This window comes from Pundamilia nyererei, unplaced genomic scaffold (genome assembly GCF_000239375.1).
Source record: "Pundamilia nyererei isolate P.nyererei 1_Seehausen unplaced genomic scaffold, PunNye1.0 scaffold00212, whole genome shotgun sequence".
Lineage (NCBI taxonomy): Eukaryota > Metazoa > Chordata > Actinopteri > Cichliformes > Cichlidae > Pundamilia > Pundamilia nyererei.
In genome coordinates, this window is record NW_005187613.1 from 234,905 (window position 1) to 250,357 (window position 15,453).

At 46.2% G+C, this 15,453-nt stretch overlaps 2 protein-coding genes across 2 annotated transcripts in view; both read left to right on the forward strand.

Moving 5' to 3' along the window:
- Positions 1–5,874, forward strand: part of ddx4 (DEAD (Asp-Glu-Ala-Asp) box polypeptide 4) — a 7,993-nt gene extending 2,119 nt beyond the window's left edge. The window contains exons 5-22 of the mRNA XM_013914636.1: positions 127–150; positions 227–292; positions 544–588; positions 669–698; positions 781–825; positions 1,153–1,188; positions 1,255–1,290; positions 1,377–1,418; positions 1,502–1,644; positions 3,301–3,453; positions 3,529–3,683; positions 3,774–3,903; positions 3,983–4,149; positions 4,257–4,402; positions 4,504–4,603; positions 4,937–5,207; positions 5,313–5,420; positions 5,494–5,874. Of these exons, the coding sequence (XP_013770090.1) occupies positions 127–150; positions 227–292; positions 544–588; positions 669–698; positions 781–825; positions 1,153–1,188; positions 1,255–1,290; positions 1,377–1,418; positions 1,502–1,644; positions 3,301–3,453; positions 3,529–3,683; positions 3,774–3,903; positions 3,983–4,149; positions 4,257–4,402; positions 4,504–4,603; positions 4,937–5,207; positions 5,313–5,420; positions 5,494–5,580 (1,784 nt within the window). The 3' untranslated portion in view covers positions 5,581–5,874. The remainder of the gene's footprint in view (positions 1–126; positions 151–226; positions 293–543; positions 589–668; positions 699–780; positions 826–1,152; positions 1,189–1,254; positions 1,291–1,376; positions 1,419–1,501; positions 1,645–3,300; positions 3,454–3,528; positions 3,684–3,773; positions 3,904–3,982; positions 4,150–4,256; positions 4,403–4,503; positions 4,604–4,936; positions 5,208–5,312; positions 5,421–5,493) is intronic.
- A 5,126-nt stretch (positions 5,875–11,000) lies between these two features.
- ccdc14 (coiled-coil domain containing 14) lies at positions 11,001–15,111 on the forward strand. Its single transcript, XM_005748063.2, has 11 exons — positions 11,001–11,155; positions 11,239–11,282; positions 11,368–11,443; positions 11,787–11,859; positions 12,024–12,125; positions 12,816–13,313; positions 13,558–13,660; positions 13,745–13,812; positions 14,004–14,147; positions 14,337–14,439; positions 14,566–15,111. The coding sequence occupies exons 1-11, from the start codon at positions 11,132–11,134 to the stop codon at positions 15,008–15,010; spliced, it is 1,680 nt and encodes a 559-aa protein (XP_005748120.1). The 5' UTR covers positions 11,001–11,131; the 3' UTR covers positions 15,011–15,111.
- Positions 15,112–15,453: the final 342 nt, after the last annotated feature.

Consider the following 15,453-nt stretch of genomic DNA (forward strand, 5'->3'; position numbering starts at 1 on the left):
GAGGTGCCAATGGAGGAGCATGCAGGTGGTGGGAGAAATGGTTATCACGTTGTAGTAGGTGCATTCAGACGATTGTCCAAGGTATCTAATTTTAGTTATCTGATTTTTTTTTTTTGATTTTTTTTTAAGGTGCTGAGGACAGTGCAAACGGTAAGCATGAAGAGTATTACATGAGCTGTTGTAGTTTTCCTCATTGTGTTTCCTGAGGGTTGTTTCTTCCTTTCAGATGGTGACAGCCAGAATAATACAGCAGAAAGGAGTAGCTTCAGCCGAAGAGGAGGCCGTGGTGGGGGTGTGTGTGGGGGGGATATATACTGTTGGTCATCTCAGTGGAATGTTAGGCATTTGTAATACAGTTTCACAGATTATGAAAACTCTTCAAATTACAAATGCTGAAAGAAAAACCCTCAACTAGCAGTGTGAAAGAGGATTAACAAGCTCGTTCAGTCAGTAAAGCAGTGGTAATGCTGTGCCAGTATGCATATTTATGCTGTAGTGAATAGAGCTGTTGATGGATGTAATATAACAGTTGTGTGTTATCAGGGCGTGGCAGAGGATTCGGCAGAACGGATCACGGTGATTTTGACGGTAATAACTGGAATATTGACGTGTACGTCTGTTTGGCTTTGAGCTGGAACGCGTCTGACTTGATGTTCTTATTTTTACAGCCAATGAAGAGAATGGTGACCATACAAATGGTAGTGTTAATATTCCCATTAAGACACAAAAGTAGACTGAAAGAAATGCTTGTTTACAGTGTGAGCATTTTCTGCTTTTCAGTGTCGAGAGGAAGAAGAGGGGGCAGAGGAGGAAGCTATAGGCAAGGTACGAGTCTGATTCCACTCGTGGTGGGTTTTTTCCACTGCATGCAAATGCCACTTTGACTCGTACTTGTTAGTGCTTTTTTACTACAAGCCTTAATCACACATTCACATGCATTCATACATGTATTGTTTTTCCTATGGCCTAAGCGCTGTGTAAACTAAATGTTCACACACTCGCACTCCAGTGGGTGCACGTCGGGCTTCACCTGGGTTGGAAAAGCTGAGGGTCGATTAGTAGACTGCTGTGGCTCTGCAGACCTGATAAATTTGATTGCAGTCAGTGTGGATTTTGAGTAAGAATAGCAGTTAATTGACTTGTGTTTTAAAGGTGGTGAGCAGGGTGGCAGAGGCGGCTTTGGAGGAGGTGAGTGATCGAGCAGTTCTGATCATGTGCAAATCTGTCAGAAGTGTAATTTGTGTTGTGCTGCAGGCTACCGTGGGAAAGATGAAGAGGTCTTTGCTCAAGGTTGTTTTTCATTATTGACCTCAATGATTCAGTGCACATAGGTTTGAAAGATTTACTGATGTGGCTGGAATCTGTGTGTAACACAGGGAACCAGGATACACCTGCAGAGAAGACAGATGAGAGTGATAGTAAGTTAAACTTCCTGTTCACAGATCTGCAGCATGCCAGCTTTATCTTCCATTATGTGCAGCATTTCTGTTTCTCACTGCAGGACCCAGGGTTACCTACGTTCCCCCACCACCCTCTGAAGATGAGGAGTCCATTTTTTCCCATTATGAGTCCGGTGTCAACTTTGACAAGTACGATGAGATCTTGGTGGATGTCAGTGGAACCAACCCACCACCAGCTATAATGGTAAGAAATGTTAGGGGGCAATCCAGTAGGTACACAAATCTGTTATCAGCAGTTCTTTGCTGGCTTGGTACAAAACTGGTTACATCAGTGTCACACACTGATGTATGCAAAGTGAACATTTTCATGCCTGTCTGAGGAAAGTGTGTAGTGAGGGGTTTTACAGCATTAAAACATCTATAATAATTGTAAAAGAAATAAAGTTGGGTACTTCGGATTTCACCTATCGCAGGTTATTTTTAGAACGTAACTACCGCGTTAAACGAGGGATCGCTGTATACCATAAGGAAATGGAGCTGGCGTGTAATTTCTTTTCAAGTGGTCAGATCAGCTGTTCATGAAAGATTTTGTGTAACAAGTTCAGTCTACTGGAAAAAACCTGTTAAGATCTTATTTTTAAAGCCAAAGCAGCACACGTTGTGATTGCGATTCCATTATCAGTATCACTTATTTCTCCTTGGCGCCACTTTGAAAGTAAGCAGCTTATCAAAGACGTTATGTTTGTGTGAATGTAATTGCCTGCTGTGGCATGTTAGAGCCTGCATTTACTCAAGAAAAATAACGTATTATTTTTAATGTTAAACCAAGATGGCTGCCAAGTGGTGAGACTGTCTTGTAGAATTGAGTTTTATTATTTGAAGTTGATGTTTGTATGCATTTCAGGGACAGCTGTGAGCCATTTAACGATGCAAACGTTGAGTTGACAGAAAGGCGAGACTTTCTGCAGCCTGTAAGATGGCTGTTAACTTGTAGGACGGCACACAGGAGCAAGTTAATACACAAGACTGCAACACTTGCGTTAGTTTCTAGTAGGGCTGTGCAATATGACAAAAATCTCATATCAGATAGAAGACATTTATCGTCCTGACAACGATGTAAATCACAAAAATGTAACATTTTCTGTGAATCTCGGGCAGCTCGACTTGCGTTTAGTGTTTCCAGCTGCGCGTCCTTTACCTGAATTCAAGTATTTTAACCGATGCATGAAACGATACATTTTTAGACATAAGCTGTAACGGCCGCCGTTTTCTCTCAAACTTTGAGTCTAAGCTTTATTTTTTAGCACCTGACGGCTCTTTTTTTGCTTCTCATCCATAAACTCTGCATACTCTTTGATGTGATTCAGTTTATTTTGAAAAGTCTCAACAGGATCTTGAGCTTTATTGTGAAAGGTTTACGTGGAAAACAAACAAGCGGACAGCGGAGCCACGCGATGATTTTACCGTTGCTAACAAAAACACATAAAAACAGGCGCTATTCGTCTGTAGTGTGGTTACATTAAATATAAGAGAAAGAGAGAACTGTAAGAAATTAATATAAAATATTGCTGTAAACAGTTTATTTTACGACACCACGAAACAAACGGCAGCATAATAGGAAACGACAGACGTTTTTATATCGTCATCTGATATATGTGGTTATAGTGAACAGCCCTAGTTTCTAGTATAACCGTGCAGATGGACACCATTCTGGTCAGATTTCTGGTGACTTCCCGCACTGGTTGAAGGAGCCGGCTCTGTTATAGTTGGAGCTGTTTGGAAGCAGCTCTAAGGCTGAGTTCAAACAGCTGCGTGAAACCTGAAGTAATTTAAAGCATGGTGTCACAGCAATATTGACTTGCCCTCCATGCTGGTGTACATTTCTTCTGCTTTCTCTCAGACATTTGATGAAGCAGCGCTGTGCGAGTCCCTAAAGAGAAACGTCAGCAAGTCTGGTTATGTGAAGCCCACCCCTGTGCAGAAGCACGGCATCCCCATCGTTTCTGCTGGCAGGGATCTCATGGCCTGCGCCCAGACTGGCTCTGGTAAAACGGTACGGTTTGGGAGAGTTGAACCTGGGTGTAGACCTGCTTGTGGACAGAGGTTAAATGTGGTCTCCCTCCACCAGGCTGCCTTCCTGCTACCAATCCTTCAACAGCTGATGGCAGATGGCGCGGCGGCCAGTTGCTTCAGTGAGACGCAGGAGCCTGAAGCCATCATTGTGGCGCCAACTAGGGAGCTCATCAACCAGATTTACCTGGAGGCCAGGAAGTTTGCCTATGGGTGTGTTTCTTTGTCAAAGCCAAAGAATAAGTGAACTCCACCAACATGTAGATAGAAGGTAAATTCAAGATGTTTGTCTCCACTCTGCAGCACATGTGTGCGACCTGTTGTAGTGTATGGTGGGGTCAGCACTGGACACCAAATAAGAGACCTCTCCAGGGGCTGCAATGTGTTGTGTGGAACACCAGGACGACTGCTGGACATGATTGGAAGAGGAAAGGTAAGGCCGTTTAAAGGTACCATCGATTGGATGACAAAATTGTGCAGCGCTTTCAGATGCTAATAAATGTGTGTTCCAGGTTGGCTTGACCAAAGTGCGTTACTTGGTGCTGGATGAGGCTGACCGCATGTTGGATATGGGCTTTGAGCCTGACATGCGCCGCCTGGTGGGCTCTCCTGGGATGCCATCGAAAGAGAACCGTCAGACTCTGATGTTCAGTGCTACTTTCCCCGAGGACATCCAGAGGTCTGCTGCCAGTTTGTACTCCTGACATACAACCAGGTCTGAATGCCTGCCAGCTCATCTCAGTGTGTGTGTGTGTGTGTGTGTGTGTGTGTGTGTGTGTGATATAGGCTGGCAGCTGACTTTCTAAAGACTGACTATTTGTTCTTGGCCGTGGGAATTGTGGGTGGAGCCTGCAGTGATGTGGAGCAGACATTTGTGCAGGTCACCAAGTTCGCTAAGAGGGATCAGCTTTTAGACCTCCTGAAATCAACAGGTATTTCAAGCTTCTGGGTTTCCAGTGTTGAGAAGAACTAAAGGTCAAAACAAACGATAGCTCAGTGTAACCGAACTGTGTGTTGTGGGTTTGTGCTGCAGGATCGGCGCGCACCATGGTGTTTGTAGAGACCAAGAGACAGGCTGATTTTATTGCCGTAATCTTGTGTCAGGAGAAGTTTCCAACTACCAGCATTCACGGGTAAGTGGTGTTTGTGTGTTTACTGTGGCTTTCATGGAGATGGTTGTCCTTTGTGTGACGTACTCACACATGCACTGATAACAGTTCCACCCCCACACTTGCCTCTGTAAACTACCACTGTGCTATACTTAATTTTGTGCAATAACCCAAACTGTAAATAAATTGTGTGTATATATGTATATACATAGTTTTCTTTGTTCTAATTACTGTTCATATGTATATAGTGCTGCAGAAACTGTGCACCTCACCTTTCTTCCCCCACATGTCTGGAGATGCTCTAGATCTCACTGTACATCTATTCTATTCTGTTCTATGTGCTGTGCTGGCTGCCAGTGACCGTGAGCAGTGGCAGCGAGAGCAGGCCCTTGGAGACTTCCGCTCTGGCAAATGTCCTGTCCTGGTGGCAACCTCTGTAGGTGCCCGTGGACTCGATATTCCAGATGTGCAGCTCGTGGTGAACTTTGACCTACCAAACAATATCGACGAGTATGTCCATCGTATCGGTAGAACCGGCCGCTGTGGCAACACCGGGAGGGCAGTGTCCTTCTATGATCCAGAAGCTAACAGTGAGTTGGCTCGATCACTGGTCACAATCCTGTCCAAGGTGAGAACGCTGCACTACAGCTGCACTACAACTACACAATGTGATTCACCACAAGTGCGTAAGGTGAGACCTGAGTGCTTTAAGCGAGATGTTTGGGATTGGCAGGCCCAGCAGGAGGTTCCCTCGTGGTTAGAGGCGGCTGCGTTCAGCGGCCATGGCCCCTCTGGCTTTAACCCACCCAGGAAGCATTTTGCCTCCACAGACTTGAGGAAGGTAACTGGTTCAAGTTGTTTTGCACTGAATTCTCTGAGATGTTGTAGTGTTTCACATTGTGGTCCTTCTTCAGGGTCCACAGGGAGGCCTTTTCCAGGACAGCAGTGTAACGAGCCAGCTGGCAGCACAGACGGCTGCTGACGATGAAGAATGGGAGTGAGAGCGGCGCAGTCGCACAGCAATGATCCCAATTTTCTAAATTGTTGAGCTTGTTGGTGTTTTTAGTTTTGTTGGAAGAATAGTTTGTCACAGGCCAGAGAGTTAAAATGTTAGTACAGATAAAGTACTGTCATCAATATGTTGTAAAGTCTGTTTGTTTTGGGGTTTTCTTTTTGTTTTTTTTAGTATTATTACTTTTTTGGAGTTAAACAGTTTTTGTGTAAACAGCGTGTGTCTTACTCAAAGCCAATCTCATTGTAGTTCTGTTTCTTATCTGAATAAATGTTTAAAGCAACACTTTCATTTATTACAGCCAGCTCAGTAGGTCCTTCAGGAATGATTCAAACACACCTGGAAAACCCAGCTGCTGCCTGGAAATCGATTAAATTCATTCATTCACATTCAATCCATTTCCAGACAGGTGCTGAGTCCCAGTGCGCAGTGGTCTGCTTCCAGTCCCAGAGATGGTTGATGTGGATCAGGAGCACCCAGCACCTCTCACGATGTATTCAATCACTGAGCACTGGGACCCAGAAGGGGCGTTTCCATGGAGGTTGCTGGGCTGAAGGCCTTGAATATCCACAGTATTCCTGAGTTCGTGCAATTACACCTGATTGAAAGTGGAAGATTTTTTTTCCTGCTTGCACTGTTGATGCTTGCAGGGTTACACCTTCAGTGTTCATAAGTTTCTCTCACTGCAGTTTCTTTCACTTGGCTGAAATAGCAACACGTTGTGGATACACTAGGTATGTTTTAATAAGTGGCGAGGACAATACATTAGCAGTGCCTCACCCATCACCTCCCACAGACTGATGATATAAAACTATGGCCCAGTGTTCTCTAGGTCAACATCAAGAGCACCAAGGTGTACAACTACCTGCAACAAAATTGATCAAGTACTGCTCTTTATTTTTCTTAAAGCAGCCATAGAGGGCGCTGTTTGTAAACTGAAACATGCTGAAATTAATGGCAACATTTTTCTACATTTAGCTCCAAACCTTATAAAAAAACATGTTTGGGTTTTGTTTGGTTTTTTTAGTCACTTTTTCCAACGTTTATATTTGCTACAGGAAGCTAAATATTTAGCACATTTATTCTACTGGTCAATGGAAATACTGAAATAAAAGCCCTGCTCTAAAGTAGCTGTAGTGGTCAGGTTGTGACTGCTCTGCCTTGATGGTCACTTCTCACCAGGATGTCCAGCAATTTAGCTGAAAACATGGGCAGAGCCGTTTTGGTTCAGCAGCAGTGCACCTTCAGCAGCTGTTCTGTACATTACTAGAACAAATTAAAAATGAAAAGACTTGGATGCAGGTGAAGGGCAGACTTTCAGCTTTAATTCAGTGGGTTGGACAAAAAGTGCATAAAGATGTGAGGAACTAAAGCTCCTTTTCAACAGAATCCATTTCAGAGACTCATTAGTATTTGGACAAATGAACTTTAAGTGGAATGTTCATTTCTATTACTTTATTCGAACGCTGCCCAATCACTGTGACTACATTTAGCTGGATGTGGGCTGACGGTCTCTAAACACCTCAGTTCATCCAGCTGCTTCTGTCCTGTGTCACGTCATCAATAAACACTAGTGTCCCAGTGGCAGCCGAGCCCGCCCTAACCATCACACTGCCTCCGCAGTGTTTTACAGATGATGTGAGTTGTTCCACACCTCCAATTTTTTTTTCTTTTCCATCATTCTGGTAGAGGTTTCGTGTGTCCAAAGCACATTTGTCCAAAACTGTGCCGGCTTTTTTACATGGTTTTTGTTTTTTAAACGAAGTCCAATCTTAGCCTTCCTATTCGTGAGGCTGCAGCGAACCCTCTGTATTTACCGTCATATAGTCTTCTCTTTATGGTAGACTTTGAAATTGATACGCCTGCCTGCTGGAGAGTGTTGTTCACTTGGTTCACTGTTGTCATGGGGTTTCTCTTCACCATGGAAATGTTTCATGTAGCAATTTCTCTGATTGGTTGTTCTGTTCAGTTCTGTTGGACCACATGTTGCCTGTTCACAGTAAAATTTCCAAATGCGAACACTACACCTTAAATCATCTCCAGGCCATTTATCTGCTTAATTGATAACAACATAACGAAGGAATTGTCCATACCTGCCTATGAGCCTTCAAGTCCCTTGTCCAATTACCTTTGTTGCCTTCAAAAAGAGGGTAAGACGAAGAAACTCCTAAATGCTTCATCCAATTCCAACATGGATAATCAAAGCTGAGTCTGCACATCATGTCCATGATATAACTATAAGCGGAATATGTTTCAGTAAACGAAACTCGTCAGTGTCCAAATATACACGGACCTAGCTGCAGGCCTTTTCTACTCTGAGTGCTCAGAGCACTTTGTACGACACATCTCAGTTACACATTCACAGCAAACACATTAGTGCTTTTTCTGTCCAACATTCACACACAGTCACAGTCAGATAAACCCACTGGGAGCTGTAGAGCACCCGCAGATCAAATCGCCAACTTAGTAGACAAACCCGCTCCAGCCACGCCCACGCCACACGTTTTGTGGTGTAATGTCTCCTTTAATTATCAGTACTTAAGACATCAACATTTTGATTTGACACACATGAGTGAAGTGCTAATCTACACGATAAAAATGGTTCAGTGCTCTGTGTAATGGGTAGACCATAGTATCATAGTCTGAGTCTACACGTTCCATGAAAGGGTAACAGAAGCCTTAGGGATGTATCTGTGTTTGCATTTCAGGTTCCTCTTCCATCAGTTCCTCAAGATCGTGCTCCACACTCATGTTTTGTGTAGGAAAAACAAGACCTGCAAACACAATACAAAAGATGTTGTGTGCTCGCCCTTGTCTTCAGCATCAACGTTACGCATACCGAGAGGAGATTTAAGAGCAAAACCAGCACAAGATGCCTTATTGGGAAGATCTCACTGGTCTGAAGCACAACAATCTTCAGAAAGCTGCACAGGAAAACATTTGATATCGCAGTGCAGAGATATTTACTTTCTGATTCATACAAGGTGCATCTGAAAAATGGAAGCGGTGAACATGCTGAATGGAAACGTATTGAAACTGTAAGCTCGATGACCAGTTTGATTTTGTGACTGCAGTGAGTATGAACAGAATTCCTGTGGTGTTTGTTTGATTCACAAGGACATCATTAATGTGTCTGATTTTAATGTTTACAGATCATCACAGCCAAGCAGGGACATGTGCCCAACTTTCACTACAACTTTATTTGAGTGGAATTTAAAGATCATTATGGTGATTTTGATTTCAGTCCATTTTCTTACCAAGACATCGCCATGAAACGAGTGCTGGGAACAGAAAAAGGGAAGAACACAAACGAATAACTGAACATTTCTAGGCTGAAGCGTTTGCCCTACAGCACATTCTGGATGACAACACGTTTTAATAATATTTCACCAAAACAATGTTTCATGAACAAAGATGATTAAACTTTTATTTCATGAATGAAAAGTTATGGAGGAAATGATGGTTGCAAATTTCTCCAGTGTGTGGAAAGTAAGCAGAAACTCACATGTCCATGAGTCAATCCAGGACTACGTGACACACAGATGTATGAAAGCTTACAACTGACGAGCAAAGCACAGACAGAACCTCTGTGTTTTTATAAATACATTAGTCGTCATATAGCTCTATTTTCGAGCCACCAGGTTAACGGTGGTTTTCCTTTGATTTGAGATAAGGAGCTGACAGACACTTGGAGAAAGGATGAAGAGGCATTTGTGAAGGCTTTTGCTACTAGGAGCAGCAAAGTTGCAGCCATAGGTTTTCAAGCAGCTCCTAAAATAACATTCATTCACGATGAAAGCAAACATCTGCCCATTGCGCACACATGTGCAAATGAGCTTCTGCGTTTTGTAAGTGAAACAACAATGGCTGATGATGATGCAGCACTCACCACTCAGACTTGGAAAACAGTAAATGTCTCATAAGCTGCAATAACATTTGGTTACTCTGGTAATCTGATGCCTTATGAACCCTTCAGCTCCAAATTTAATTTAGATATCAAGGAACAATATCAACCCCCGGACCCACTCCGGGTCGGGGATGAGTTCCTGCCCCAAGTGGAGGAGTTCAAGTATCTCGGGGTCTTGTTCGCGAGTGATGGGAGAAGGGAGCCGGAGATCGACAGACGGATTGGGGCTGCAGCTGCAGTAATGCGGACGCTGCACCGGTCCGTCGTGGTGAAGAGGGAGCTGAGTGTAAAAGCGAAGCTCTCAATTTACCGGTCAATCTACGTCCCTACCCTCACCTATGGCCACGAGCTGTGGGTAGTGACCGAAAGAACGAGATCGCGGATACAAGCGGCAGAAATGAGCTTCCTCCGAAGGGTGGCTGGCCTCTCCCTTAGAGATAGGGTGAGAAGTTCGGCCATCCGGGAGGGGCTCAGAGTAGAGCAGCTGCTGCTCCACATCGAAAGGAGCCAGCTGAGGTGGTTCGGGCATCTGACAAGGATGCCCCCTGGGCGCCTCCTGGGTGAGGTGTTCCAGGCATGTCCCACCGGGAGGAGGCCCCGGGGCAGACCCAGGACACGCTGGAGAGATTATATCTCTCGGCTGGCCTGGGAACGCCTTGGTATTCCCCCGGACAAGCTGGAGGAGGTGGCTGGGGAGAGGGAGGTCTGGGCCTCTTTGCTTAGGCTGCTGCCCCCGCGACCCGGCCCCGGACAAAGCGGATGAGGATGGATGGATGGATGGATGGATGGAACAATATCAAAGTTATTAAAGCAAATCCAGAACCGGTTGTGTCCACCTCTTAAAATCTGCATCATAACTATAGGAGTCCAAGGTTTCCTGAACTTCTGCTTAATGGACTTTCTGTTAATGATAGAAAGTTGTCCAATAAGAACATTATTTATCCGAGAGCTGCGTTCATTCTTAGCTAACAGATCAGCTCCTCACCTCCAATCTAGACAAGTCATGAATGAACTGATTGAAGGTGTTTAACCATCAAGACCCTGCTGGCTGCTCTTTCTGTAACGAAGATGCAGCTACACTGTTGTTTGGCTTCATCTAAAGACACTGTATTGATTGGTTGTTTCACAGCAAAACCAGAATATCGACCTTTAAATTAAATGTTAGAATAATCTGTGGTCAATTTTTTATACACAAATGCCGTTATTTAAAAACTCGCCCTTGAAATTCATAAAATGTCCAAAAATGTTAAGCCAACCGCACATTTCCTCTAATTTTGTTTTGTAATTTACTTTTTTGAATTATTATTTCAATATTGGATTCTTGTCACCATGTACTGCTGGTCCTTTTCTTTCTGCTCGTGTCTGTTTGTAGCGCTGCTGAGTCTGAAGGATTTGCTGCGCCAAGTTTTTTTTAAAACTAAAACCGGCAGCCCCGCAGCCGCCTTCATCCGGGACCTCCGGGGCGGGGCAGTTGAGCCTGTCGTTTGTGAAGGGAGCAATTTGATTGGACGGTTTTAATGTTTTCCCTTTCAAACGCGCTCTGAACCGGAAGCTCTAAACGAGCCGAGAACTTGCAGCGCGCAGTGCTTGAATCCTCCGAGAAACGGCGGCAGCGCTCAGGCTGGCGGAGACCATGAGAGGAAGAGCTCAGCGCAAGGTAGGACTGAATGAACACGCAGGCAGAGCCTCCACTGTCAGAGACAGGTGTGAGGCTTCACGCGTGGTTTCTGTGACCGGCAGGTGGTGACGTCAGGAAGGCTGACGGGAGCAGCCAGAGGGGGTCTGTGAGTACACCCGCCTTCATGTAGCGTTTTCTGTGTCTGCATGTGTACGTGTGCCTGTTAGCGCTCTCCTCACTGTTGTTTTCAGAGCCAGCTTAAATCCAGGAACAGCTGCCTGCCCTGAGCCCGCCTACTCCCTGTACTCCACCGACTCCGAGGGCCAGGTGATGAGACCGTTCACGCTCCGCCCACATTATGTATACGCAGACCACGGGTGGCGACATGTGAAGCTAACACTTTTATTATGAGTTCTCAGGATTTATTCACCTGCTTGTGTAGCAGTACTAAATATTAACAGTGTCATCTCGGACGGGTATCACATCCAGGCATGACCGAGTCTTTGCCACAACACACACCTCAGGGTAGTAAACATGGGGAGGTGAACAGAGGAAATCTAGCACTTCCACAAAGTCCGAAGGCTTGACAGACAAACCACTAACCCACACTACCGCATCATCGGCTCGGTGTCTGAACACATGTCAATAAACCGGACGTGTCTGCCCCCAGGTCATCAGTCTGCACAAGGGCCTGGACCGCTGTGCTGCCCTGCTCGGTGGGATCCTTCAGGCTGATAAGGCAGGTCAGAGGAGCTTCCTAATGCTGTAGATCAGCTCAGTTTGTTACAAGTCACAGTACAAAAGCTTAAAGTATCAACCTGTTCCTGTGTGGTTACACTGTATAAGTTAGATCTGTCCAACACTTACTGGTTGAATGCAACATAATAGTACTCTGTGTGTGTGTAAGTGTCTCCGAGGCTTCACAGAACAGTAAGCAGTGCAGCAGCCAAACCAAGGCTTTCCACATCAACGGGGAAAAAGAGCTTGAAGAAAGGGCCTCCAAAGGCAGGTGGGCGTGTTCGAGGTTTGCTTTACTGCACACTCTTACAAGACAGTCGCTGAGAACTAAATGACATAAAGGTCTCGTGTTAATTCCACTGTGGGACTATAAACTGCAGAGGACAGGATTACATTGATGGTGACCAAAAGCTTTTAGGACTTTTGTTCATTTGTTCTGGAAAATGGATTCAAGGCTTATAACTTAGCAACAGTTGCTTAGAGCCGCCTCTAGGAGCCTCTCAAAAGTAGAGCTGAACCATCCATGTCCTGTTGGTCACATGGGGCAGAGACTAAGAACGGACCCCCGACGTCCCTCCCCAGCCACCTCCTGCAGCTCATCTGGGGGAACACTAAGACATTTCCAGGCCAGCTTAGAGATGTCGTCTTTCCAGTGTGTGATGTGCCAGGGCCGCCTTCTCGTGGGACATGCCCAAACACCCAGGAGGCATCATAATCAGGTTCCTCCCTTTGATGTGGAACTGTAGCAGTTCCACTGCGAGTCCCTCCTGAACGACTGAAATTCTACTCTCACACTAGAGGAGAGCCCGGCCACCCTTTGGAGGAAGCTCATTCTTTTAATCAATCACTAACAATCAATCAGGACATGAGCACCAACAAACTGATTGGCTGATGCAGCTTTATAAATATGTGAGAAACCACGTGTAGAAAGTCTAATGTTAATCATTCCTCCCTCTTCCAGGCCAGAAGAGCGCGTCAGGCCGGCATGGATCGGACAGCAGAACTCCACGAGGACACCCGTCTGCCCGTCCTGCACCACATTCAGGAGTGAAGCTACATCCACCTCAGAAACCATGTCCCACCCAGCTGCAGTCTCACTTACTTTCACCTCGGCTTCTTCCTCGCACCGTCAGTCCGCCCCGGCACGAGGCGTCCGTCCTTCTGTCTGTGCGTCAGTCCTCCTCTCTCTCGAGCCATCGGACTGCCTGCCGGCCTGACTCTGAGACGCCTCGCACTGCGTGTGATGAAGCACAAGAGTTTGTTCCTGTGAGAGACACGCACACCCAGAGCCCCAGCACACACACTCTCACACATGCACACGGAGACAGCTGCAGTATGAAGATGGCACACTTCCAGCTGGAGCCTGGACAGGCTGAGGAGAGCAACACTGAGGCACAAACAAAAGCTCACAAGCTTCAGCATCTGTTCGCACAACTCAAGCCTCTGATTGCTGGACAAGGTAAAGTGACTGTGCATCTCACCCCTGGACCCTGCCAGACATCACTCACACAAACACAACCTCTGTGATACCTGAATGCATCGAACACTAAGCTACATGTCACTGATGTGGGAGCTCAGCAAAGTTCTGCTGACGTGGACTTCTGCTGTAGTCACACACAGGACGCGAGCCTCTGTGTCACATGTGCTGACGATGTTAGAGATGTCACTGTGTGTGTGTGTGTGTGTGTGTGTGTGTGTGTCAGGCAGTGTAGCAGAGAGCCTACTCAGTCACCTGGAGCAGACTGTGTCCACAGCACAGATGAATAATAGTGCTTCAAACATCCAGAGTGTGTCAGACCTGCACAGGTGAGACACACGACGTCCTTCACTTCACTGGACTCTGACGGTTTTGGTATAACGTGTGTGTGTGTGTGTGTGTGTGTGTCCTAGGTGTGTGAGGAACCTGGACCAGCAGCCAGAGACGGAGAGACATCAGAACCAGGCGATGCTCTGTAACTGTAAATTGTGTGACAGTCATAAATAGTTGTGTATTTATTTCATTTGTATTAAAATAACACAGTCAGCTCGAGCTGCGTCACACTAAGGTAAAGACCCAACAACAGACACGCTGTGATTTTACTGTTGGGTTCAGTGTGCTCAGTCAGGGTAAAAAGCTTTGACTGGGGAGTAATTGAAAAGGTCTCCACAGGGCAGAGACTTCAGGAAGAGCTCACTGCTGCTCAGTCCAGGCTGCAGGAACTCCAAGATGACCTGACGGACCTACGGCAAACCCTGCAGGACACACAGAGCCAGCTGAGAGACCGAGAGGCTGAAACCGCACTCGCTAAGATGGGTACGCACTCGCAGTGTCCTGCTGATGATCTGAGCTGTGGGCTCTTTGTGATGAAATCTCCTCCATTATCAAAGTGAAAGACACTGCATGAACAACATCAAGTATTATTGCATCGTTTCATATGGTGTCTGCAGTGTTTCCTTACGTGTGTGTGTGTGTGTGTGTGTGTGTGTGTGTGTGTGTGCGCAGAGCTGGAGGCCAGTAAGAGTAGGTTACTGGACAGTGAGCGGGAGAGGAGTAAGCTGGCCTCGCTGGCACAACAAAGGCTGAAGGAGATGGAGCACCTCCACAGGTGGGCCTGTGTGGGTGGGCGTCACCCCCCAGAATGAGCCCTACAGCTGCTTTAACAATGCTGTTAATACATGAAAGTGTGACACGATTCAGAACTGTTCCTCACTCATGTCGTCTTCTGCTGCAGTCTCCTCTCAGCAGATCATGTTGTTGACAGCTCTGTGTCAGAGACGAGCCAACACCAGCACAGACGGATGCCAGCGCCCCCTACTGACCACATCGCCCAATACCTGAAGTCTCTTAGCCAGATAGCGCCTGTGCAGTGTGTGGATGCAGAGAGAGATTCAGACTCGGCACATCTAGACGTCACAGCTCAGAGGAGAGAAGATCGTGCAGGGACTCGGCCCGAGTCTGATCGAGAGCGGTCCGCTGGTCCAGGTGAAGCCCTGCGGCCAGAGGACGCTCGCAGGCAGCTGTTTAACTCCACGCTGTCCCAGAGTGAAACTGAGTCTGTGTGGTCTGATTTGACCTTTGACACCAGAGACGAAGCAGCGTTCAGAGACGGCCTGGCAGCTCTGGACGCTAGCATAGCCAGTCTGCAGAAGACTATTAAGCTGGACCTGAGGCGGTGACCGTGCTGGTCTTTGTATTCATCCATGTTTGGGCCGTGCTGATGAACTGTTCTGTAAAGTGTTGTTTAAGATTGGGGAATAAAGCTGTTTTTATGAATGTCTTCATGGACAGACACTGCTTTGTTCTGCTGCTCGTGGAGGTGTACAACTTTCTAACAAGTCATAACAGACAGAACATACACCACAAATGATCCTTCATTCTGGCGGCCGGGACACTCAAACTCCTCAGGTTAGTGAATTTGCACAAAGCAGAAAATGATCAGCATGAACCCAAAGTGCCGTCTGAGAGAAGAAACCTGGACTGAAGGGAAAGTATTGAGATGATCCCAGAGGCTGTGCAGGTGCATTATCTCTGGGGTCAATATAAATGTAGACGGGCAAAATAAATCCAGCAGCCACAAGTTTGAGTGCACGGTGTCGTCCACGAATGTGGAGCACAGCTC